General features: G+C 41.2%; 1 protein-coding gene across 2 annotated transcripts; it reads right to left on the reverse strand.

The window, feature by feature from the left end:
* Positions 1-13532: 13532 nt before the first annotated feature.
* Positions 13533-26135, reverse strand: LOC121877080. Of its 2 annotated transcripts, none has more exons than XM_042382716.1 (6): positions 25913-26135; positions 18364-18458; positions 17404-17532; positions 17050-17181; positions 16435-16540; positions 13533-14297 (listed from the first exon to the last, which is right to left on the reverse strand). In XM_042382716.1, the coding sequence occupies exons 2-6, from the start codon at positions 18448-18450 to the stop codon at positions 14209-14211; spliced, it is 543 nt and encodes a 180-aa protein (XP_042238650.1). In that variant the 5' UTR covers positions 18451-18458; positions 25913-26135; the 3' UTR covers positions 13533-14208. The 2 variants fall into 2 exon arrangements, with proteins under 2 accessions (XP_042238650.1, XP_042238651.1); XM_042382717.1 differs by lacking the exon at positions 25913-26135 and adding an exon at positions 20524-20616.

Below are 26135 nucleotides of genomic sequence, written 5' to 3' on the forward strand. Positions count from 1 at the left end.
TATATTGGTTAATTTCTATTTTTATAACTTTTGATAATTTATGTGACTTATGATTTAACACCTGGATTCTATATTCTCATAATTTTGTATACTTGTATATTTTTTTTATAAGCTATTAAACAAATTAGTATTACCGCGTTTGGTACCTCTTTCTGTGAGGTAAAATGTACTATCCTCCCACCCCTCCTCTTACCTCCCCACCCCTCCTCTTACCCCTCCTCCCCCTCCTCTTACCTCCCTCCCCTCCTCCTACCTCCCACCCCCTCCCTCCTCCTCCTACCTCCCTCCTCCTCCTACCTCCTGCCCCTCCTCCCGCCCTCTCCCTCCTCCCTCCTCCTGCCCCTCCTCTCCCTCTCCCTCCTCCTACCCCTCCTCCTCCTCCCCCCCTCCTCTCCCTCCCCCTCCTCCTACACATGTCATACCTGGAGAAACTATCATGCTAGTAATCAGACAGAGATCACTTGCCACCGATCATACCTCTCTGCCTGTATGTAAATCATGGATCAATTCGCCAATGACTAAGGATTTCCCATCTTATAACCCGCGACGGAGGGGGGTGACTCCGATGAAGGTGTTCGTGGTTGTTTTACTGTAGTAGGTTCCGTCAGCTGCTGTGGCCTCGTCAGTGTGCTAGACTGGTCTCTTTTTATTCCTGTAGATGTTAATAGTCGTTGTGTAAATTATAATATATATATATAAAATCCCCGTCTAGTTTTCGTTCATGTGATATTGTGTTTATTTGTATTCCCGTGCTTCAATAACTGAGGTAAATTCAATTATTTTTTAACCAATAGATAAATATGATTACACATTAAAAGAAATATCCCATTGTTTCTTAAGGTACTCAGCTATGAATGAGTACCCGAGTTACCTTACCCACCGAAACATCTCCCAGTGACATTAGTTGATCTTTTCACTGTGATCTTAAACCTAAATCACTGTGAAGTTAACTTGATTCCCTTGTAGTTAAAATATCACCAACATCATCGTATAATCTTCATTAATATTAGGTTATGATGTTATGAGACTGTTATTTGGCTTATCCACTGTGTTGAGTGTATAAAATTATATATAATTTTCTAGTGTTCTGTGTGGACGGGTTTGTTCAGGTGGTCAGCACTGGTTCGCATTCTGACGGTACCTTGTTATCTAGGTGAACATATTTTATATTTTTTCTTTTACTGTTTTGTTATTGGTTAGGTTAGGTTAGGTTTAGTGATTAGACAGTGAAGAAAGATGGAATGGTTGTAGAGGTGTGTGAGGTTGTGTTATGGTGAACCTAACCTAACCAAACAGTGTATTAGAACTTGAATAACAATAAGATCATATTTAGTCGTCTTATCCGACGGAATATTTAGTCAAGACGTCTTCATGATCTCACTCCCCTCACTCCCCCTTCTTGAGAGTTCACCGCCGCTCTGGGTCTGACGAATGAATCACCGAAGCTCCGAACGAATTATTTTGAAACACTGAATCTCCCATACCTAATACGATTTCTATTTCCGTCACTGTACTATGGGATAATTCGTGGCTCTCCCTTACCATGTGTTCCCAGCAAGTTAGTTCCTAGTGGAGAAATCTTTGGTACTTTGCCATAGGTTAAGTGAGACATATGTTTCTTATGTGTTAGTGGAATAGTGAGACAGGTGTTTCTTATGTGTTAGTGGAATAGTGAGACAGGTGTTTCTTTTGTGTTAGTGGAATAGTGAGACAGGTGTTTCTTATGTGTTAGTGGAATAGTGAGACAGGTGTTTCTTTTGTGTTAGTGGAATGGTGAGACATGTGTTTCTTATGTGTTAGTGGAATGGTGAGACAGGTGTTTCTTTTGTGTTAGTGGAATAGTGAGACAGGTGTTTCTTATGTGTTAGTGGAATAGTGAGACAGGTGTTTCTTATGTGTTAGTGGAATAGTGAGACAGGTGTTTCTTATGTGTTAATGGTTCGTTTTGATGTTTATGAAGCTTGGGGAACGGATTCATGTGGTTCAGTAGTTGATTATCCATTATAAATCTTCATGAATATCTAGTGGAAAAAATTAATCGATTTTTCTCAATAGAATTTAATCCAAAGGGGAATTAAATTAACATACTACGTTGAAGATAATTTATTCCAAGAATGAAATAAATTAACTCTACATGATTTACTCCAATGGGAAATAATCTCGTGTACTTTTTTCCTTCCTCAGAATTTTTCTCGACAAAGGGCTTTCATTTTCCCTCGTGACCACTGCCTCTGGTGTTGATTGAAAGACCAACTCAGGGAAAAAAAAGTCCCGTGTTTACATCCGTGGCTTCACCTGTCGGAACACACCTTGGCTGAGAGGGTGAGTTTGATGTAGCTTTGTGATGCTGTGTTGGTACTACTGATAGCTGTGTTGGTACTACTGTTAGCTGTGTTAGTACTACTGTTAGCTGTGTTAGTATTACTGTTAGCTGTGTTAGTAGTACTGCTAGCTGTGGTAGTAGTACTGTTAGCTGTCTGTTAGTACTACTGCTAGCTCTGTTAATGCTACTGTTAGCTGTGTTGGTACTACTGTTAGCTGTGTTGGTACTCTACTGTCAAAAATATTCATGTACTGTCTATGGGAGTGTCAGGGTGTCAGACACGTGTTCCTGTCAGTTGCGTGACTGTCAGCACTGTATTCAGAAGTGCCCTACTTCCGCCTTCATAATAATGCCGGAAAATGCCGAGTCAGGCGGTTTGGGGGTTGGCTACTGTGTGTGTGTGTGTGTGTGTGTCATTACTGACCTGGAGGCTGAGAGAGAGAGAGAGAGAGAGAGAGAGAGAGAGAGAGAGATGGTATATGGAATCAAAAACACCGATTCATGGCTGTGGGCGAGCATAGTTGGGTGTAGAGAGGCTTTCACTGGTCCTATTGGATGAGATAGAGAGTGAGAAACATACTCCAGTCCTGAGAATAGTACACACACATATACTACTACTTTGCTGTCACTCGGAATCGAGTATGACGTTCATCCAGCTGTGATACATTGATATGAGTTATTAGGGATGTCACCTAGGTTGGTGAGTTTTGAGATGACTAAAGAGACTGATACGGGACCCGCAGCGTCGTTCACATTCGTTGCACATGTGGAGGGCTCCATCTAGTGCGGGAGGGGAGGTGGCAGCGTCTTTCCGGCGTTGGCGCTTGTTTGCCTCGGTTTGCAGTCTGGCTAACCCGAAAGTATTGACACCTTCTCGTGGAGTAATCGACTCCCAGGTGAGGGGGTCGATTTGCCACTTTTTCAGGTTTGTCTTAAGACTATCCTTATACCTTTTCAATTGCCCGCCGGCGTTACGTTTACTATTCGATAGGTGACTGTAAAATAGCTGCTCTGGCAGTCTACTGTCGTCCATGCGGGTAACATGGCCAGTCCAACGTAGTTGTTCATGGATGATGGCAGCCTCGATGCTCCTACAGTTGGTGTCAGCACGAATACTGCCATTTATTCTCTTGTTTTCCAGCGAACTCGGAGGATGGAACGTAAACTACGTTGGTGAAAGTTTTCAAATGCCTCGAGGTACCTCCTGTATGTGACCCATGTCTCGCTGCCATACAGTAGGGTGGGGAGGACCACTGCTCGATATATGTGCAACTTTATAGATAATTTCAGCTCCCTACAGCTGAAGACACGGTTTCGGAGTCTGCCAAAGGCTTGAAAATGCACCTCTGATCCGATGCTGAATCTCTTCATCGCTGTCTGCGGTGGTGGACAGGTGGGAGCTGAGATACCGAAAGTGGTCAACATTATAGAGGGTAGTACCGTTAAGCTGGATGGATGGTGGAGGTGTGTCTGAACCAGGGGCAGGCTGAAAGAGAATCTGAGTCTTACGTTTATCTGTGTCTGTATGTCTGTCATTTTTGTAACTTCCTCTCTCGCTTGTGGTTAGGAACGTTGATAAAGGAATGAAGGAAGAAAAGAAGTATGGGGGGGTGGAGGAAGAAATGAAGGAGGGAGGGAAGGAAGGAAATAAAGAAGGAAGGAAATAAAGAAGGAAGGAAGAAAGGAAGGAAGGAAGGATTGTTTCACTGGCACGAAAATGACTCGGCTTTTCATTCCTCCACAAAATCAAAAGTCATCGAGGTAGAACAGGTGTCTTGATGTCTAGACTCTCCTGTGTGAAGACTGTGGAGGTGAAGAGTGGATGTTGTGTGGATTACGGTCGTGTGTTTAGACATCTCGCTCTGGTGGATGGTAATAACATCAACAACAAAAAACAAAAGAGAGACGATTGTTCTTCTGCATCGGAGTGGAGTATAGAGGTCGCTACAGTCGTCTTTCCTCGGTAAATAAATGGTTCGGTTTATCGGTACCAGCCTGGCACACTGACTTAGTTTTAACTTTCTATTGTAGCGAGTGAGTCGTTGGCGGCTTCTCAAGGGACTAATGAAAGAAAGTCTAATGTTTCTCTTGGTCTGAGTTAAATACAAAGCGAATTTTATTTTACCTTTCCTCGATTGTTGGCGCCAAGCAACAATGACGAGAAACAAAAGACAATCACTTTTCTACCGCTAAAACACTAGAAAAAATATATAAAAATTTCAGCCTATCATCGTCTCCTGCCCGGGTGGTACACTGCACTACACAGGAAACACCGGGGAGCGTTTCACTACACACCAGGAAGGTACAGTACATCTGAGCATGAAGTATGTGCCATAGAACCTACAATTAACGCAAAATGACTCCTGCACTTAAGTACTCTGGTTCCTGTCTGTTAATTAGTGAGAGTAAATAAGAACAAGAAAGTGTTGCTGGAGGGTTTTACTCGGTTGGTTGTGACGACATCTGGGCAGGCTCTCCTATTTGCTAGAAAGAAGCCAAGTAGAAGATCTCCCATTGGTTATATCGTGATCTAGAGAAGGCGTATCTGTCATTGGCTGTGGCATGACCATACGGGGAGTTCATTCATTGGCTATAATATGACCGAATGGATTTGTCATTGGCTGTACATATTGTAGACGTGGGGAGCTCTCTCGTCGGCTGGAAGGACGCCGGGGGAAGCTCTCATTGGATAGGGAGGAGGCGATGACGACGACTCCAGGACGTGAAAGTATTGAGACAGGCATCCGGGTCCATTAATACTAGCGTAGGAAATCATCGCTGGTACAAGTGCTTTCTCTGTGTGTCTCTGCTCTGTCTGTCTGTCTGTCTCTTATAATTAAACAGATCGAGGAATTTACCTTGGCAATGATGAGTCTCATTGTCACCTCAGGTGTTGGCTCCTATCTGTGACTTGGCAATACGAGGCGAGTGAATAAACCCTACGAGGACCTTCAGCTGATTCACCATCCACACGACCAGCCATCCATCACTAGCCATATCATCCACACGACCATCCATCCATCACTAGCCATATATCACTACACTACACTACAAGACGAAAACATCACTCGGAAGTTACCTTTAGTTACCTGTTTGAATTAAATTTACCCGCTGAAGAGGAAAAATGTAATTAGACAAACATTCAAGCGAATGGTAGTAATTTGTCCTGGATTATAATGAGTAGTTGAAGTTATTTAAGAGGACGAGAGAGAGAGAGAGAGAGAGAGAGAGAGAGAGAGAGAGAGAGTATGATTTGAAAGGGGAAAAGAAGTTCACTTTAAGGTTAATTTGAGGTAATTTTATTATTTCTGAGGTGAAGAGAAAGTGTAGAGGATGATGTTTTAGGTAGCCATATAAAGGTAAGGTCATTGTAGGTCACCTTGTGGGAATGTTGTGGTGCTACGAGGAGAAAGTAAGAGGAAGAGGAAGTAGAAGAAAAAAAGATCAGGAAGTAGAGAGAGAGATACTACTACAACTACTTCTAAGACTACTACTACTACTACTACTTTTTTTTTAACATAAAACGTGGCCTCCAGCTTCCCCCAATAGCCACACCTTCGCCGCCATTTCATTACCTTAAAATAAAATATCCTAATACAAAAGTAGCTCCCCTATCAGTTTTGAGTTAGTTGAGCTGCAGAGAGAAGGGCAATTGACATCTCAACTAGGCTGTAGCGTAATTTTTGGGCTGTTGCTTCCATTCAGATAACACCTCCGCGAGTCTGGCGTAGAAACATTTTGAATTTGGTCCCATCCCGCCAGAAGTTGTGAAAATTAGTACCACTATACTAATACTATCACTACTACAACTATGTTTATTTTGATATATTACTAATTATTCTCTTTGTCAGTGGTGATTATATTCTGTTTGTTAGTTAGTGATTAAGTGTCATAACAAACTTCTTTTTTATTCGTATAGATCAAGGTAAAAACGCAAAGCTTAATTACTGTATACAGATAGGTGTTACTTTACCTGTAGCGAATATAAGCTTGACTTTATGAATCACTTAAAGATTAGACACCTCAGCTTATTTTACCTGAAGCTTAATCACTATGATGCTAACTTAACCGTATCTAACTTAACCTAATCTAACCTAACCTAACCTAATTCTTCTCCAGGTAGCGTTTGAATAGTTAATCATCAGGTGAATTAATATAGGGTGGTGGTGATGGTGGAGGTGGTAATACACACACACACACACACACACACACACACACGCACACACATATACAGCAGAAACTTCCGCCTTCGTAATACATTTCACGGCTGGTGCTATACACATTTAAGAGTACAACTTCTGTATTTTCCTGTTACCTTAAAGCTGTATTAGGATGCTGAACTAAACATACAGTATCTGCAGGTCATTTAACTCTACTATAAAGAAAAAAAAATACGGTTTGTTTTTATGTTTTATTTATAGAATGTGTTTGTGCTTTATGGTGTATTCTTAACATAATATATATTTATGATAATTTTGTTTACACGTGAGGGAGCCCAAACCCTGTCTAATAACGCCAGCTGACGTGTGTGGGCTGGTGGCCATCATTATCATTACAAGAACAACACCGCAAACACCAACACCACTATGCTATTTTTCGTCAGCCGAGCCTAACACCCCCTCTCTCAACCTTCTCTCTCCTATGTTCCCCTTCCTTTCCATCCCACTCTCTCTCTCTCTCTCTCTCTCTCTCTCTCTCTCTCTCTCTCTCTCTCTCTCTCTCTCTCTCTCCGGTGTCCTCTCTCTCTCTCCAGTGTTTCCCCGTCCTTTCCTCCCATCCCCCAGTCTTCTCTCTCCCTTATGTTTCCCCTTCCTTCCCTTTCGAGCCCTCTCACCCCCGATCCTGTGTACCCTTCCTTCCCCGACCACCATCCCATCCCTCCCCTCCAGCTCCTCTCACCCTCTCCCTCTCCTATGTCCCCCCCCCCCTTCTTCTTCTGGTAACTGGGGGAGTCAGAGAGAAAGTGGGACTCTCACTCACAGCTGTTTGGTGGTGGAGCCTTACCGTGGTGGGGGGATGGTGGCTGTGTTTGAGTCTTTCTCCAGTCTGATTCAGTTTATTTTAAAATATGTTTTTTCTCATTTATTTCATTGCGTTTAGGTATATTTTTTTTGCTATTGTTTCCCCTAAATTAAAAACAAATATCCTGTGACTTATTTTTTTGTTAATATTTCCATCTATTATTTTTCACTTCCTCACGAATCAACGTAAAAAATATATCCAGCTTTAAACTCCCTCAACAGATTAAAAACAGTCCATTAAAGATAATACACAACAATTTATCACCAATCTTGATACAAATGTTCTTCTTTATACTGTTGACTTAATTACAGGTGATACACAGATTGTCGGCCTTACAAACACTAAAATTTCAAGGTAAATTTTATATCGTTATAGAATTTTTTTTTGTTTAGTTTCTCTTGAATTTACAAAGATATAAAATAAAAATATGAACCATTACTGAATACGAGAACTAAAAATATATTATACTTCCTCACTTGAAAATATAAACCTACTTGTAGAAAATCGTCTCCATTATCAGGCCACAAGACACCATATTATTACATACTGTATTATCATGCACTAGTTATTGCTTCAGTAAGACACCTGGTTGAAATTTGTTACCTGCGAGTTTTTTCTTTTTAATTTGAGGTTATTGTCATTATTATTATCATTAGCGAACGTGTAGTTTTAATTACTTTGTTGAACACACACACACACAGAGGACTTTTCGGCCTTGCTCGCTGGACTTTTGGGTCATAGCATAACCAGTACTTAATAACTTTCATCATCCTGAAACTTACAAACTGATAATGGTAGAATATTTATTATTTTATATGTAAGAGTTAAAATAGTTTGTGGTTGAATTAACGTAGAAGCCTCAGAGAAACTAATATTTCTTCCGTATCTAAGTGAACCAGATAGATACTTTCACGTGAACCACATAACGAATCGAACCTTTCCGTTTTCTGTGAGTTGTATACGATGTAGTTGATTTATTTACATTGTTTATGAATAATATTGATTAAAGTTCATGTTTTTGGTTGTATTTAGGTCTGTAGATGTACTTGTATATATGTACTGTACGGTCAACTATTAAATTCCATTCACCTCTCCTACTGAACCACGAACACCGAGTGATTCAGACTCGTGAACCCGAAGCAGTAGACTGATACATTATACTCTTCATAAATGCTTCGGATTCATTAATGTGAATCTTGGGGTTCGTGGTTCAGGGGAAGAGACGAACGGACCTTAGTAATTTTACTGTACCACTTACATCTGTCCTTTTCTTGTACTTGTAAAAAATAACCTGTACCTGTATTTACACCCGGGTATACACCTGTACTTATAACTGTACCTGTATTCGTATCTCTACTTGTATTAAGCCTGAACTTAACTTAGTGATGAACCACACTGTAATCTTATCACAAAACCAACTAATCAAACACACAATGAACTTTCCACCACGACTAAAAAACGAAGCGGTGGAAGGAGTCGTAGTGAAAGACCCAAAGAATATAATTCACTCTCTTTAGAAATTTGCTTTCACTTTACCTACACCTATAAGCTGGTCTATCTCTTCCTCTATGTTGACTTTGAGTTTTTATTTTGAAAGTAATGTTATCTGATCTGTAATGAAGAGAACAATAACAAAGATCATCCAGTTACGTGTTTGTTTTTGTTTGTTTGTTTGTTTGTTTGTGTAATGATGTGTACAAGCATGATGGAAAGTTGTTGGTCGACGGCTGATGTGAAAGCAAATGAAAAATAAAGTGAGAATCAGATCCTAACTAGTGCAGTCAAGTATTGTATGTATGTATGTATGTATGTATGTATGTATGTATGTATGTATATATATGTATGTATGTATGTATGTATGTATGTATGTATGTATGTATATATATGTATGTATGTATGTATGTATGTATGTATGTATGTATGTATGTATGTATGTATGTATGTAAAGCAGAGAGGTAAACAGCCACAATACTCTCACAGTGGTTACCTGGTGGTCATGTTTACGTATTAAGGTGAAACTGGAGAGGCAAAGCAGGGTAGTTTGTGGTGGTGGTCGCGGGGCATTCTTCCTTTTACTCTCTCTCTCTCTCTCTCTCTCTCTCTCTCTCCTACACTATAGATCTATCAAACTCTCTCAGTTGCTGTAGTGACCAAGTAGTTTGAGTGATAAGATGAATATATGGTACTAATAGGCCTATTAACTAGGCCTATACACGCTTAAAGACCTTAAAATAGTTGTTAATAACCAATAACATCAACACAAAATCACAACACGTCCTTAGGATCATTTTTAAGTTACGTGAACATTTCCAATTTGAATCAAGAGTCATACAGTGCTTAGTGTGTGGGGAGAGAGGGAGGGAGGGAAAGAGAGAGGGAGGGAGGATAGGTGGGAGGGAAAGAGAGAGGGAGGGAGGGGTTCAATGTACTCTACAGTCTACACTACTATCCGCTAAATGTCACACACGACACTACAGGAAGAAAGGGCGACGCTGAGAGGGAGGAGGTTTTCATGCTTTATCTGCGCGTTAATCTTCCACATTAGCTCCGGACCTCCCGTAGGGGGGGACTGGAGCTGGGGGGAAAGGGGTGAGTAGGGGGTGAGTATAGAAAGGGATAAGGAGGGGGAGGAGGGGTTGAGAGGAAGCTCCTTCTTTGGGATAGAATTGTAACCTAAGAGAGGAAGAATATAATTTGGATCACGTCAATATTACGCACCGTCGCTTTTATTTTCACCAGATGATTGAAGACCTTAATGTTACCTGGAAAGGGGTTAGGTTAGGCTAGGTTACGTTACGTTACGTTACGTTACGTTACGTTACGTTATTTAACTGGATGATTTATTCTAATGCACCAGTTACCAGGAATAATCATACGAACGCTTATGAATCCGGATACAGTGTCAGGTATACATGGTAAGGATCTCCAAAATAAAAAACACACACACACACACACAGTATATATATCTGTGTGTGCATTTATGACCGTGACGACTGTACACGCCACAGGCCAGGTCCTCTTATGGATTAATGGCTGCACGAGATGATTCACACCTTGCTTGTCAAGCTATACGGTCCGTCACGCTTTTCAGAAGACGAAAATGTTATTCGTTCACTTGAGATTCATGATTTGGCCCACCTGTCGAGATAGTAGAAAAGGTATCGGCTCGTCGGTATTGTGGACAGTAGGGCAGGGTATTGAACCTTCTGGCAGATTAATACTTTAAAGAGATGTATATGTATATTGTATATGTATATTTATATGTATATTATTAAAACTTATGGAGAGATTATATTATTGATATCTAGAGTAATTTACTTATCCAAAATACAAGGTTAAAGATGTTATTGGTTGAAGTACAGTAAAAATCAATACAATATTCTGGGTTAATTTAGAGACTAACATTTCCTGGTATTGACGTAATGGCTGTTGTAATACCTGAGTTTATATTCCGTTATGACACACACACACACACATTATATTGTCCAAACACGATAATAATACTTTCGCAACGTTGATTTAGATCACCTGAAGACTCACCCCTCCATAGTTTATTTTACCTAACGCGATCTATTTTCTTCAACTGTCAACAGTGTCGTCCATTGGCAATTTCGTTCTACTTTAGCTTCATATTTTGTCACTTTTACAGTGTTGCTTTTCAGGGAGGAACTTAGTGTAGTGTTGGTGAGTGATGGTTGAGTGTCTTGAGGCAGTCATTGGTCTATAAACACCACACAGTTAGGTTGGTTGTGGCTGGAAGCATCAGGACAGAGTCAGCAGTTTTTCGTTTGTCAAACATCGTTGATATTCTGACTTGTCAAAGAGTCGTGTTGCTGGTCTGGCTGTAATGTACAATTGAGATGAGATTCCCTATACAGTTTTGTCAGTACCTGGCATCATTTACCCGGTGGTCATGTAGGTAAGGGAGGTTGAAGTTCTAACATCCATATACTCAGATTTGTCTTTGTATTATGGTATAGTGTTTTCTATTTCCACTAATCTGGCGTAAATTATAATAAAATGACCCACAAGTACAGTCACCCACAAATTCCTGTCGCCTCTTCTCCTGAATCACGAACCCCGAGAATCAGACTCGTGAACCCGAAGCATTTAAAAACGGAATACTGTACATCAGTGTCTACTGCTTCGGGGTTCATGAGCCTGAATCTCGGGGTTCGTGATTCAGGAGAGGCGACAGGAATTTTGTGGGTGACTGTACAGTACATATCAGATATTACCAAGTGCCAAGGGAACTTTGGCCACGTCTGTATACGAAACAGATCGATAGAGAAATAAGGGAACTGTTACTGCCACAAACTTTTAAAAGGCATCTCCTGGGCGTCTATAAGAGGCATTTAATTTTGTATATATATTTGTACAGGACAAGACCTAGAATTTTTTGTTGATATTATGCCATCATGATTTGGAGGTACGTATAATCGTCTTATTGAGAACAAACTAACAACGGTCAGTTAAGTGGAGAGAACTGATATGGATGAACCTCTGTTGATTTACACATACCAGCTGATCTCGATCCCATCCTAATAGATAATTATGGTGTTGACTATTCTCTTCTGATCCTGGACGATCCCTGTTGCCATACTCTTAAAAATAATTTCTTCACAATCCATTTTACGTCAGGTTTAAGAAGTGAGTCAGGTCGACATACTACCATAGCCTCGGCCATATTATAGTTCATCATATAAACACGAAAAGTTTCCTTTGGTTATGACAATATTAATATCGGTATTAGTTTTAGTATTAATAGTAATTATTATATGTATAAATCTAATCATGTGTGTTTCAATAGATGGTCAAAATATATTTTATGAACTGTTAAATTAAGACTTTCTAAACATGTTCAATATGTTTTAAATATTTATTACTACAAAGATATATGACAACTAATAGATTTCTTTAACCCATCTATTTATATTTATTCTAATAATATATTTTCTTCATATTCTACAATGGAACACAAACTTGAGTTGATAAAATAAGTCAAATGCCCCGTACAGTATTGAAGAATTTAGCAGACACGAGTGTTCCTGTAGTGTTGACCCTCCACAGACGACACTGAGAGTATTATACTGAAAACTTCAAGTAATGAATACATTGAAGACTCTTGATGTATGAGCTCTGTTCAACTATTTCTTATATTGTTCATTCCAAACTAATTTCCCTATTGTATTCTGATATTCAATTGGCTACTCCTATCACTATACTGTAGATGTCTGCTCTCGTAAACAAGATATTAACACATCTTCATCACCCATCAGCAGTAACGTTGGCTGATATTCACATTAATGTCCTTCCAATCTCTTTTTTGATGAGTATTCGTTCGAGCCACACTGCCCCGTTGCTGGTTCCACTGTGTGTGTTGGTGGGAGGGTCTGCGTAGTGACCTGTCGTCCAGGAAGGGTACAACAGACTATGCACCCTTCACCGCCAATGTACCACGTACTTCTGAACGGAACTGTACATGCGGTAGCGATTTCTTGACATACATTAGACACGTGTGAGTAGAACTAGGATCATAATACACATAATTGGGCAGACTGGGTGGGGGCTTACCATTAGGTGTGAGACACTCCTGCAGACACACAATATCGATGTCCTCAGTCACAACTTTGTGGTGTAGGTCAGGGCATCGTTTTCTGAGGGATGAGATGTTCCAACTCATCACCTTCACCGCTCTGTATCTCTGTCTGGTATTAACACTGGCTATTATGCACAATATTTGGAAAGAAACTTAAGCCACTGTATTATACTGGTTTTATCCATGTTGCCTGTCCCTTCTGCAGGCAGCAGGATGGAGAGCTTTTTAGAAACATTTCTGGAGCATGTCGGCAGTTGATCAAAAGACAGACCCACAACACTGGGAGTGGTGGGTCATGGTCCCAACACCTCAGGCCGGAGGATGTTATTTTGATTGATAAATTTATTATTTCTATTATTCTTACATTTTGAAGATATATCTGTACAGTGAAGGAGGTAGTTTATAAGGTTTGTGTTCACTAATAAAGTAACGTTAACTTTAGTAAAATACACCTGGTAGAAGTTAAATAATTTATGATCTTAGCATAAATTAAAAAAAAAAGTTTACTACATACATATATATACAGTGCATAGTACATCAAATATGTTTATAACATGTATCTGTAAAAGGTGAATTAAAGACGACAAGTCTTTCGTTGTGGAATGATTTATGAATTTGAAGATAAAAACAATGTAATTTAACATACGAAAGAAATTTCAATAAAATGGGTAATGGCACACACACACACACACACACACACACACACACACACACACACACACACACACACACACACACACACACACAGTACCTCTGTGTCATATGTTTTACACCATTATATTTTGATCCAAATAAATCAACACAATTTTCAATATATAATACTGACAGATGGTTGAATATCAACATTATGTCCACTTAACATTAATATTTGTTCATTATTCCTTACCCCAAATATAGATGGACCCCCTTTATGCATCCCTGACAACCAAGTCAATTCTCAGCAGCTGGTTGGCTAATGGTTACGAAGTGAAGCCCATAGCAACCATCAACCAATCAATTCCTAGGACTTGACAGTTGCTAAGGATGCACAACAGAGGGCAGAGCTTAATGAATAAATCATCATAAACAAAAGAGTGTCAGTGATTACAGTATTTATGTCTTAATCTTGATGTAATGATGAGCAACTTGAAATATTCACTGTCAGACTATATGAGGATAACATTACTTAAATGTGGTGCCATTGTTTACATCTCGATGATAACACTGACATCGTCTTCCCTGGTGACAACACTAACACCATCTTCCCTGGTGTCAGAGGCTACTACTACATTTTGGTGTTGGAAGCCTCGATATCATCTGCGTTGACCATGGCTGGGTTGTCATAACCATCCTCCCGGACTATGGGTTCAGTGGCTGGGGAAGAACACCAAGTAAATACATTGTTATGGATTTTTTTTTTACATGCAGTTTTCTACCCAGTAAACACCTATCATAACTGACATGCCAACTAGCATACTGACTGACTGACTTACTGACTGAATCTGCTGAAATACTGAGTTAACTTATCGTCTAAATTAAATTGAGATAATTTTTCATCAGCTCAGAGTGTCAGTGAATGTATTATATATATATATATTTTTCATCTCGTTTTCTTATTTGTGAATCTTTTTACTGCCTTTCAGTCGGTTATCATAAGTGTTTTATTGTGATTGAACCTAACATAGTCTAAACTTAACACACACACACACACACACACACACACTACTACTACTACTTTACTGTAAAGCAATGGTCTGAGCTATGCTTCGCTTGGGTGATGAGGACAATGATGTAGTCAATGAGATGCCAGTGTTTGGAACGTGGGTGTTGCCAAGAACCCTTGAACTTGTTGGGATTACACTTGTCTACTCCGTTTCTCCCTATGGTTTCCTGCCAAATGTCAGCATCTCTGCCAACTCTGGCATTGAAGTCACCAAGGAGCACAACCTTATCTTCTCAGGGGATAGAGGTTAGCACTCTGTCAAGGTCGGCATAAAAGGCCTCTTTGATGTCATCCTCTGCATCCAGTGTTGGGGAGAATGCACTGATGAAGAAGGCATGACGTGAGTGATTCAGTGGGACTCGGAGCATCATGAAGTGCTCGTTGATCCCAACAGGCATTCAGTTAGCCTATGTAGGATGGATTGGTAAATGGCAAGGCCAACTCCGTAAATGTGGTTTCTCTCCGCAGCAAGCTTACCCATCCAGAAGGTATAGTAGTACCCCTGTTCTGTGAATCGACCCTCATTTGAGAGCCGGGACTCATTAATGGCTGCTATGTCGATGTTATACCTAGCCAGCTCTTTTGCAACAAGGGCAGTTCTTCTTTCAGGATGCCCATTTGTGCCAGTATCCAGAAGGAGCCTGACATTCCATGCATCGACCATAAGAGGTTGTTTAGTTTGTTTTTGCTTTGATCTGTGATTGTGATTGTTTTCGACCGCATAAGGATGACCTTACTGGCTGCGGTTACCCAGTCAGGTTGGTTCGTTAGGCATGCTATGTTTAGGGTACCTTTTCTAGCCGCTCCCCATGTGGGGTGAGCAGAGTGGCTCCTGGTAAGGGCTTCTCAGTTGCACAGACAGCTCTGGATTGCACTGCTATGTAGATCCCAGTGCATAAACAACCATCTTACCTATGCCACCCATATGCAGAGTTGTGACTAGCGACTCCCGGCAGTCCTCTCTGCCTGTCTGTCACCACTCGTCCGTCACCATAGGACTTTTGGCGGGATAGGGGTTTGATAATGATGAGAAGTATGATGAGCTGGATGATGGCTGCACGTGAGTTGATTTATGTGATGAGGCAGGAGTGCAGGCTGCATCCACACATCTTGGCTCTCCATTTTCCTGATCCAGTAGTGCAAGTGGTTGCAACGACTGGGAAGAGAGTTGCAATGGACTGCTGATAGCCCAGTTTGTTGGGTTTCTTCTTAGTAGCCTGTCCATCATTCATTGCCTTCGTTCGTGGGTGTAGTCGTTGGGTTCCCATGTTGGTCACCTCTTCTACTTATACCGCCGTTGGGGTCTTACCGGAGCTCTGTAAGCATGTCTGCCTGATGCGGGGCTCCACCATAGATTTTTCGTTTGGGGTTTCCTTCTGTAGCCTTATACCTTTCAAAGTTAATCCGCAAGGCAGTGGGCCATTGGTTGGTAGGCACCAGGGCGTGTCCACATGCCAGTGGGCCTTTGCACCGTCCCTCTGGGGCCCACTGCTGCTCCGAGATCCCCTACTGGTCAAGCCTGAGCCCACGAGGCACCCAGTTACCGTGAGTTGCCAGGAGGAGGCACTGCAGGAGTTATGATGTTGAAGAGGCTGTGTACTGGCACGGGAAGAATTACGCAGGGCTGCTTCCCTTTTTACCATGAGGGCTAGCCAGCGGCGGTAGCTGAAAGCGAAAGGGAGCAAGCAATGCCTGTACCTTAAAACTAACATAATACTGCCATACTTGATGCATTACACCACCCTGTGCACACACACACACACACACACACACGATAGAGGAACTGACCATTATCCGTATTGACTGGTCGCCACTGAAACTTGTAGACGAGGCAGGAGAGAGCAAACACAGAGCTGATGACAAGGGCAGCTACCAGGCCTGTGAGGAACTGTGACTGTGGAAAGGAATGTAGGGCAAGTTATTATTATTATTGTTGTTGTTACTCTGAGCACTGTGATGTAGAATTGTATTACTTAATGCCGCGTTAACGACCTTGGTAGTTGAAGCACCCAAAACTACCGCCCAAAAACATTAACACCAACATAGTTTAGTTCCCCTCGTAAGAGAGAGACATGATTGGTTGTACAGCACAGGTTGAACGACTAGTTGTATGTAAAATGGTCCCGTGTTAGTCATTAGGCATGGATCCCATTATAGACTATTAATTAAGGTTTGGATTCTATTAAAGACTATTAATTAAGGTTTGGATTCCATTAAAGACTATTAACTAAGGTTTGGATTCCATTATTGGCTATTGAGATATGGATTCTATTATAGACTATTAACTAAGGTTTGAATCCCATTATAAACTATTAATATAGATTTGAATCCCACTATAGACTATTAACTAAGGTTTGGATACCATTATAAACTATTAATTAAGGTTTGATCCCATTTACTTACCTCGTACACTTCACCCCAGAGGTTGTTGGGAGGTTGAGGCCGCACCTTCACCGAGACAGGGTGGCCTCGCATCTTATTGACACTCTGTCGCCTCATGCACAGGTGTGTTCCTTCGTGGTGTATCTTGATGGACTGTAAAGGAGGTGAAAGAGTTCTCGTGAGTGGATGAGAGAGGGAGAGAGAGAGAGAACGAGTATTTTTTTTTATAAACAAACATATACTCGTATATATACAGGGGGGTATATCTCATATAACAGTAAGAACCATGGTGTAATTTTGACGCCATTTTACTCAGATTATGTATTTTTTGTTGACATCACGGAAAACATTGTTGAACTTGGGGTCTCAGTTTACCTTGAAGATGATGCTGCCATTAGCGAAGACAGTGAGCTCCTCGTCGGTAAAGTCCACAGGTAGAGCGTCGTCTATCCCGTGCAGCAGGAAGTAAGCCATCTGTCCGTTACCTGGGCAGTCTAGTTGATACTGTGGGTAAGATGATCATGTTAGAATATTATAAATACCTACGACGGCAACGGTGATAATAAGGACAGTGGTTGGAAATATTACTTTTATCGGTACGTCTCGTCTTGTGTGGAAAAATTCGTCAGAAGTTTATCCAATTAGTAAAGCCTGAAAACACGTCCTAAGCCAGGATCTATCTGATGACAACCGTTTATATTAAAGTCATGTGCTCTAACAGGTAGAAAACGTCTGTCACCTGTGGGCTGCATGTGGTACTGGGACACTTCCTTTCTTAGATTCAGTATAGAAAAAGTTATCAAAACAATCAGTAATAATGACTTAACCAGAAGAATCCAGCGTTGAACTTTTGTAGGGATCATTTGTCCTATCTTATAGTTATTTACACACACACACACACACACACACACACACACACTCACTCACTCACTCACTCACTCACTCACTCACTCACTCACTCACACACACACACACACACACACACACACACACACACACACACACACACACACACTGTTCTGACGACACAGGATTGAGAGGGCATCAGATGAAGCTCCACCATGAATGTACCTCAGTCCACCACAACTCCTATAATACCCCTAAACTGTCCAACTCCCTGCCTCACTACACAGCAGCACTTAACTACCTTATCCTTGACCGCTTTCTCTATTGAAAAACAAACAAATAAACATACAATCAAACAAACAAACATGTAAACAAACTCAAACACGGGATATAAGTAGAAGGCGATTATCGAAAACCAATATTCCTCCTGTGTGAATTATAAGTAGGCACACGGCAGTTAAGTATATAAGTAAAGGAAAAGTTACTTACGAATGTGTTTTCCATGGGTACTTGTTTGGCGAGGCTGGAGGCTGTCAGAGCTGCCCCCAAAACCACCAGCAGGACGTGGGACCGCATGGTGACGCCTACGGGAGTAAATAACAAGTTAGGACAATTGTTGATGGTGGAGAGAGAGAGAGAGAGAGAGAGAGAGAGAGAGAGAGAGAGAGTACTGTTATCTAGGTTTTGTGCATTTTATTTGCGTATGTATGTATGTATGTATGTATGTATGTAGACAACCTCACCCTTATTGCTCACACTGAACACGGCCCACAGGAGGTCCTAAACACCTACGCAGATGCGTATGCGTACTTGGCCTTGAGGTGAATGTACGTAAGACTCAGATTCTCTTTCAACCTGCCCCAGGTTCAGACACACCTCCACCACCCATACCAGCTTAACGGTACTACCCTCTCTAACGTTACCCACTTTCGGTATCTCGGCTCCCACCTGTCCACCACCGCAGACATCGATGAAGAGATTCAGCATCGGATCAGATGTGCATCTCAAGCCTTTGGCAGACTCCGAAACCGTGTCTTCAGCTGTAGGGAGCTGAAATTATGTACAAAGCTGTATGTATATCGACCAGTGGTCTTCCCCACCCTGCTATATGGCAGTGAGACATGGGTCACATACAGGAAGCACCTCAAGACACTTGAAAACTTTCACCAACGAAGTCTACGTTCCATCCTCCGAGTTTGCTGGGAAAACAAGAGAACAAATGCCAGTATTCTTGCTGACACCAACTGTACGAGAATCGAGGCTACCATTATCCATGAACAGCTACGCTGGACTGGCCATGTTACCCTCATGGAAGACAGTAGACTGCCAAAACAGCTATTTTACAATCACCTAACGAATAGTAAACATAACACCGGCGGGCAATTGAAAAGGTATAAGGATTGTCTTAAGACAAACCTGAAAAAGTGCCAAATCGACCCCTCTCACCTAGGAGATGATTACTCCACATCGTAACGCTTGGAGGAGCACCACACGAGAAGGTGTCAATATTTTCGAGTTAGCCCGGCTGCAAACCGAGGCAGACAAGCGCCAACACCGGAAAGACGCTGTCACCGCCCCTCCCGCACTAGATGCAGCCCTCCACATGTGCAACGAATGTGGACGACCCTGCGGGACCCGTATCGGTCTCTTTAGTCACCTCAAATCTCACCAACCTAGGTAACATCCTTAATAACTCATATAATTTTATCATAGCTGGATGATCGTCATACTCGATTCCGCGTGACAGCAAAGTAGTAGTAGTATGTATGTATGCGCTCTGAGGTCAGAAACTTTAATATAAACAACACCTCATTTAGTAATATCCGGTACTGTATGTGGGTCGCACCTTGGACACACAGGCGTTCGTTCGCTTCACACGTGTTATTACCCCACCAAGCTCGGAATAACTCGTCGGGGATTGAGTTCTTTTAATATTTTGTTAACTGAGAACTTTCAAACTTTTGGGTTTATTACGTATGTGCGAGTCTCTCTCTCTTTCTCCGTGTCTCTCTTTCTCTACAAATTAATGAACTTGTGTGACTAAGTTCATCATGAATATTAAATCTTTTGAGTCACTTTCACAATCAAATTTTAAACTTTTAATACTTTTTTAAGATGTTAAAACTGTACCTCTGTATTTGTACCTTGGTAGAAACGTTGTACCTGTGTATTGTAACATAGAAACAGTACTGTACCTGTGTATTGTAACATAGAAACAGTACTGTACCTGTGTATTGTAACATGGAAACAGTACTGTACGTGTGTATTGTAACAGAAACAGTACTGTACCTGTGAGTGTGTGTAGAACTAGCTAGTTAATCGAAAGCTTGACGTTAATGCACTTATGAAAAGTTGTGGTAAATCCCTAACCTCAACAGTGTTATGACAATAGTACAGGTTATGTGATGTCTTGTTTCTCTTTTTTTATTCCTTCTTTCGTCTCTCTCTATCTGTCTTCTTTTTCTCTCATTCACTAACTCCCCCTCTCTCCGCTTTTTTTTATTTCTCTCTATCTTGCCTTCATCTTTCTCTCAATTTCTATATCTTTCTTTTCCTATCTTACCCATCACTTTCCTTTCTCTCTCACCCTTTCTTTCTTCTTTATTATCTCCCCTCCCCTTTCTCTCTCCATTTCCCTTTCAGCTTTACCTCTCAACGAAAACACGAGATCACAGGAGACACAACAAACACAACCACTCCCTAGGCGTGTCAGGTGGCAACTGTCCGCCTAGGCCCTAGAGGCTTGCCAGTTGCCAGCTCTTTGTTTTCAGTCGTTTCCTGCCCCAATCTATGACGTCACATCCACACGCCTCTACCTTAAAGTTTCACAGGAATCGGACACCCACCCTTGGGAATATTCAAGGTCACCAGGTACCGCCCACCGTCCCCCACTGCCATTCTGTCACTATACCTGCGCACCACACCAACCTAGCGAGCTGAGACTAACAAATGTATTTTACTCTTTCTACCTTACCTTTTCATAATATATTTAGGTCCTATAGTGAGTTAGTGCCATTTATGAAGCAAGTTTATGAGGTTTACTTAATTCAACAGAGTAATTATCTTTGCCACTTACGAGTATATTGTATATACATACAACAGGTTATCAACATAGGGCATTTCTAAACACTTCTTGTCATTGATCACTCCAAAAGAGCTGTGAGAAAATGACACCTTGATAATGAAGGGTAATATTACAATGGCTCAGGGATGTCTTAATCCTTGACACGGTGACTTAACAGCGTATCTTATGGACGTTTTAAAGGGGGAGAATGAAGCCTTCAGGACTGAACTCCTTCAGGTGTAGCAGGACACCTACAAAGGAGGGTCAGGAGGAGGTTGTCTCCCTGGGGTCTAAGGTCAAACTTAGGAAAGCTGACCAGGGTGTGGACAATTTAAAAAAAACTAATTACAGAACCTACTAGAGGTGACCATATATTAGACCTAGTCTTAGCAAATAAAGAAAATATTATCAGAGATACCACAATAGGGGAAGAATTAGGGAACAGTGATCACAGAGAAATCAGGTTTACCCTAAATTGAGAAGCGAAAAATAATGACAAGATGATCAGAGTCCCAGACTTTCGATCGGCGGATGATGTGGGGTTAAGAAGGTACCTAGGTGAGGTCACCTGGGAACGGTCAGGTCAGTCTCCGGTAGGAATGGGTGAGGTCACCAGCGACACAAAGATTGATTATGGCTATAATAAATTCACTAGTATGTTACGTAAAGCACAGGAACAAAATATACCATACAGAAAAATTAGGTCAAATAAGAATGAGCCAAGGTGGATGACCAATAAACTTAAAACATGACATAGGAATAAAGAAAGGAATTTAAAAAAAAATAAAAGGTGGGGGGGAGGAGCATCTCAGAGATAGGTATAATGAACTATCTAGGAATGTTAAGAAAAATGTAGGGAAGGCAAAGAGGAACTACGAAATTAGGATAGCAAGAGAATCCAAGGTGTAACCCAAGGGATTTTTCCAGGTATAGAAGAGAAAGGTCAAGGACAAAGTGGGGCCTTTAAAGTCAGAAAGAGGGGAAGTGATGGATGAAAGTGAGGAAATAAGCAAAGTATTAAACAGCTACTTATCAGTTTTCACATAAGAAATTCACGAGGAAACGCCAGACGTGGAATTGATATTTATGGGAAATGAAGACGAGAAACTGAAGGATATCACAATCAGAAAAGAAGATGTTCTTAAGAAGATAAATAAATTAAAGAAGACAAAATCCCCAGAGCCGGATGAAATTTTCCCTCGAGTTTTGAAAGAGTGTAAGGAACTGATTAGCGAACCCCTTGTAAAATTTATTTACAAAATCATTAGGCACGGGAGTTGTGCCAGACTTGTGGAAACAGGCAAATGTAGTACCCATATTCAAAAAGGGAGACAGAGCATCAGCGTCAAATTACAGGCCGATTAGTTTGACGTCAGTAGTGGGGAAATTTCTTGAGTCGATTATAGCAAATAGCATCCGAGCACATTTAGAGAAAACAAATTAATCTGATGACTTTTTAGGCAAGTCTATGAGGTAGTAGATAATGACGAAAATTACGATGTTATTTACTTAGACTTTAGCAAAGCATTTGACAGAGTACCGCATCAGAGGCTTCTGAGAACACAGAGGGTAGGCGTAGAAGTTCTTAAATTGGAGTGGGGCTGTGTAACTAGTGGGGTTCCCAGGGGTCAGTACTCGGCCTACTCTTGTTCATAATCTACATAAACGATCTAGATACTGGGATCAGCAGTGACATAAGCAAGTTTGCGGATGACACCAAAATACGGTGGCAGATTAATTCAGGGCAGGATGAAAATGCACTACAGAAGGATTTAAATGAACTGCAGGAGTAATCAGAAAAATGGCAAATGGAATTCAACATCAGCAAGTGCAGCGTACTTAATATTGGTAGGACAAATACTGTCAATGTATACAGCCTTAACAACATCAACCAAGAGAAGCCGACTTGTGAAAGAGACTTAGGGGTACTTGTAAGCCCGGACCTCCGGCCTAGAAAACAGTGCGTTAATGTTCGAAATAAGGCAAACAGAGAATTGGGTTTTATATCTAGACGTGTAAGTAATAAGAGTACCGAGGTCATATTGCAATTATATCTTGCGCTAGTCAGGCCGCACCTCGATTATGCTGTTCAGTTCTGGTGCCCTTATTATAGAATGGATATCAATTCACTGGAGTCGGTGCAGCGAAGAATGACGAAAAATGATTCCGGGACTTAGAAACCTTCCATATCAGGATAGATGAAAGAAACTAAACTTGCATTCCCTAGAAAGACGAAGAGTGCGGGATATATGATAGAAGTATTTAAGTGGGTGAAAGGAATTAATAAAGGAGATGTAGATGAAGTTCTTATAATATCCGAGCAGGATAGGACTCGTAGCAACGGATTTAAGTTGGATAATTTTCGGTTTAGGAGGGAGATAGAAAGAAACTGGTTCACAAATAGGGTGGTAGACGAGTGGGACAAGCTTAGCAACGTTGTAGTAAGTGCTGGGACGCTGGAAAGTTTTAAAAGGAGGCTAGATAGATTCATGGACGATAGAGAGTGGTTGTAACTCCCCACAGGAGCTGCCATGCACATGCCAACCGGCCTACTGCAGACTCCGTGTGTTCTTACTATAAGGTAATTCTATACATTGAACATTAAGATATCATATTACACTCTCCGGATTAACAGACGTTCCTACAGTGACCAGATCTCGTAAATGAGGAAGCAAGAAAGCATCTGATTGGTTGAATTAAGCCGTGACAATGAAGAGAAGAATGAGAAAGAAGAAAAAAATAATACTAATAGGAAGAAGAAAAGGAGGAGGAAGATGAGTAGGAAGAGGAGGAGGAAGAAGAAGAGGAGAAGCAGGAAGAGAAGCAGGAGGAGGAGGAGGAGGGGGAGGAAGACAGACCAAACATAAGTACACTACCCAACCAACCACCACCGCCGCCACAACAACAACATTATCATCTGAGTGACCGTGCATATGAGGTCACTAATCAGCTGTTTACCTCCACACAGCCAAGGCAAGACAGTAAGACGTGAGTATGTTTTGATCCACCACCTGACCACCACAGCCTCAATAACTACATCGTGTGTGTGTGTGTGTGTGTGTGTGTGTGTGTGTGTGTGTGTGTGTGTGTGTGTTGATATAAATTTCTCCACTCCCTTCATTTCGTTGCCCGTCTGTTTGTCTGTCTCAGATTTTTACTCGTTTTTCTCATTTTTTCTTTAAATTTATATGCCTACCTTTCTCTCTGCTGAGAAGAGGGAGGACAAAGATGAGGGGAGGTAGAAAGGAGGACGAGGATGATCAGAGGGAAAGGGTGGAAGGTGAGGGGGACTGGGAAGGTGGAGGTCGAGGGGAGAGGACCCTATAACTAGGATATACTCAAAGTTGTGTATCGATGCAGTATACTTCGGTTATATCACAAAGAGTTGTGGTTATAGTCGAGTGTTATCTATCGCCTGAGTGTTGAGGGTATATCCTGTGTGATATCTTTATGAGGATATCCGCCAATGATTAGTTTTTTCGTTATCAGGGTGTAAAGTCTCTCTCTCTCTCTCTCTCTCTCTCTCTCTCTCTCTCTCTCTCTCTCTCTCTCTCTCTCTCTCTCTCTCTCTCTCTCTCTCTCTCTCTCTCTCTCTCTCTCTCTCGACGATGTACACTCGCAACAAAAAGTATCGGTGCATACTGTAGTGTGAACAATTTGAGACCATTGACGATAGGTATTGGGAAAGGTGAGTTGTTCCACCCGTATGTTGGCAGCCCTGAATGTCAGCCATATGGCAACACCTAGTTGAGGGGGGGGGGGTTATGAGGATACACTTACCAACCTTCCCGACATATCACAGTGTATTCGTATCGTTTCGGAACTCGTCGATCTCACCCTGCACCGATATTGTACAAGACTCGTAATTTCTGAACCGGAAATAATCATATATGAATGTATGTATATTATATGTATAAGTCCTACTATATAAGTTATGTACCCAGCATATCATGGTTTATACATGATATAGGCCTATATTATGATATACCCAGTCGAGTATGTCATATTATATAAGACCTATTAAAAATATGCATGTGAGGTTACTGGACAAACACGGATATATCATATAGTCGATTTTCTCTCAAGATACAGCACAAATAAACAAAATAACCTTCTGTAATATCTGAGACCTGCTGTACTGTCCATCTTATCATTAACTTAACTTAAAGGTTCAAAATATATCTGGAATAGGAAAAAAACATCACCAATGGTTCCAGTGTAAATAAAACAAATTCCTTTTTCGATTTATGTCACCGAGTTTATCGCAGGAAGAGGCAGAAGAGATAGTAAAGGTAGAAGAGGTAGTAGAGGTAGAAGAGATAGTAGAGGTAGAAGAGATAAGAGACAGACACCAAACACCACTATAATATAACAATTGGATTCCACGTATTTACAAACCAGTGAAGTAAATGAGTTGATTCTATTTACAGGTACGGGGTCAACGGAAGACTAATCTAATCTCCCTAAACGCTAATCATAATCTCACGCTAATTTAACCTAATCCAACCCCTTTCAGGTAGCGTTAGGATGGTTAACCTTCAGGTGTAATAAGTTGGGAGGTGAATCTTCAGGTGAACCCATCACTGTTAATTGTACACCTGCGTAAATTATTTCTTCATTTACATACCAGTGTTGTAAATGAGTTGATTATTTTTACAAACCTATATACTGGACATTAGGGTACGATAACTCCATGTATTTACGCCGTAGTTCATGACTTACATTGAGATCAGCTGAGTCGGCCATATTTCCACCCTGCCTGAGTGACTCACGGCCACAACTCGGAGTTCACTAGAAACGAACACAAAACTTTTACTGATGCCAGGGTCAAAATGACTACAAAATCTACTCCCAAATCACCCAATTGAGTTAATTTCGAAGCCAAAATAGACTCTTGGTGAGACGAATGAAGTAAACCTCACGAGGCAACAGTAGCCTTCAACGCTAACAATAACAACACAGGTACACACTCACCCTGGCAGATTTCTATTCGTATGTTTCACCTTTTCTTTCTTCTATCGTCTTTTTTGAGCTTATTTTCACCACTTTCTTACTTTATATGATGAAAATGATCGTAGGGAATGAAGATATAATGGAGATGTGTTGTTTAGGGGTCGGATTTTGTGATTTTAGAAGTCGGAAAGAGAGCGGTATGTTCCCTTCGCCACTAGGGTTTAGTGTGCACTGGGGTCGGCTC

This window comes from Homarus americanus, unplaced genomic scaffold (genome assembly GCF_018991925.1).
Source record: "Homarus americanus isolate GMGI-L3 unplaced genomic scaffold, GMGI_Hamer_2.0 scaffold19244, whole genome shotgun sequence".
NCBI classification, from domain to species: domain Eukaryota; kingdom Metazoa; phylum Arthropoda; class Malacostraca; order Decapoda; family Nephropidae; genus Homarus; species Homarus americanus.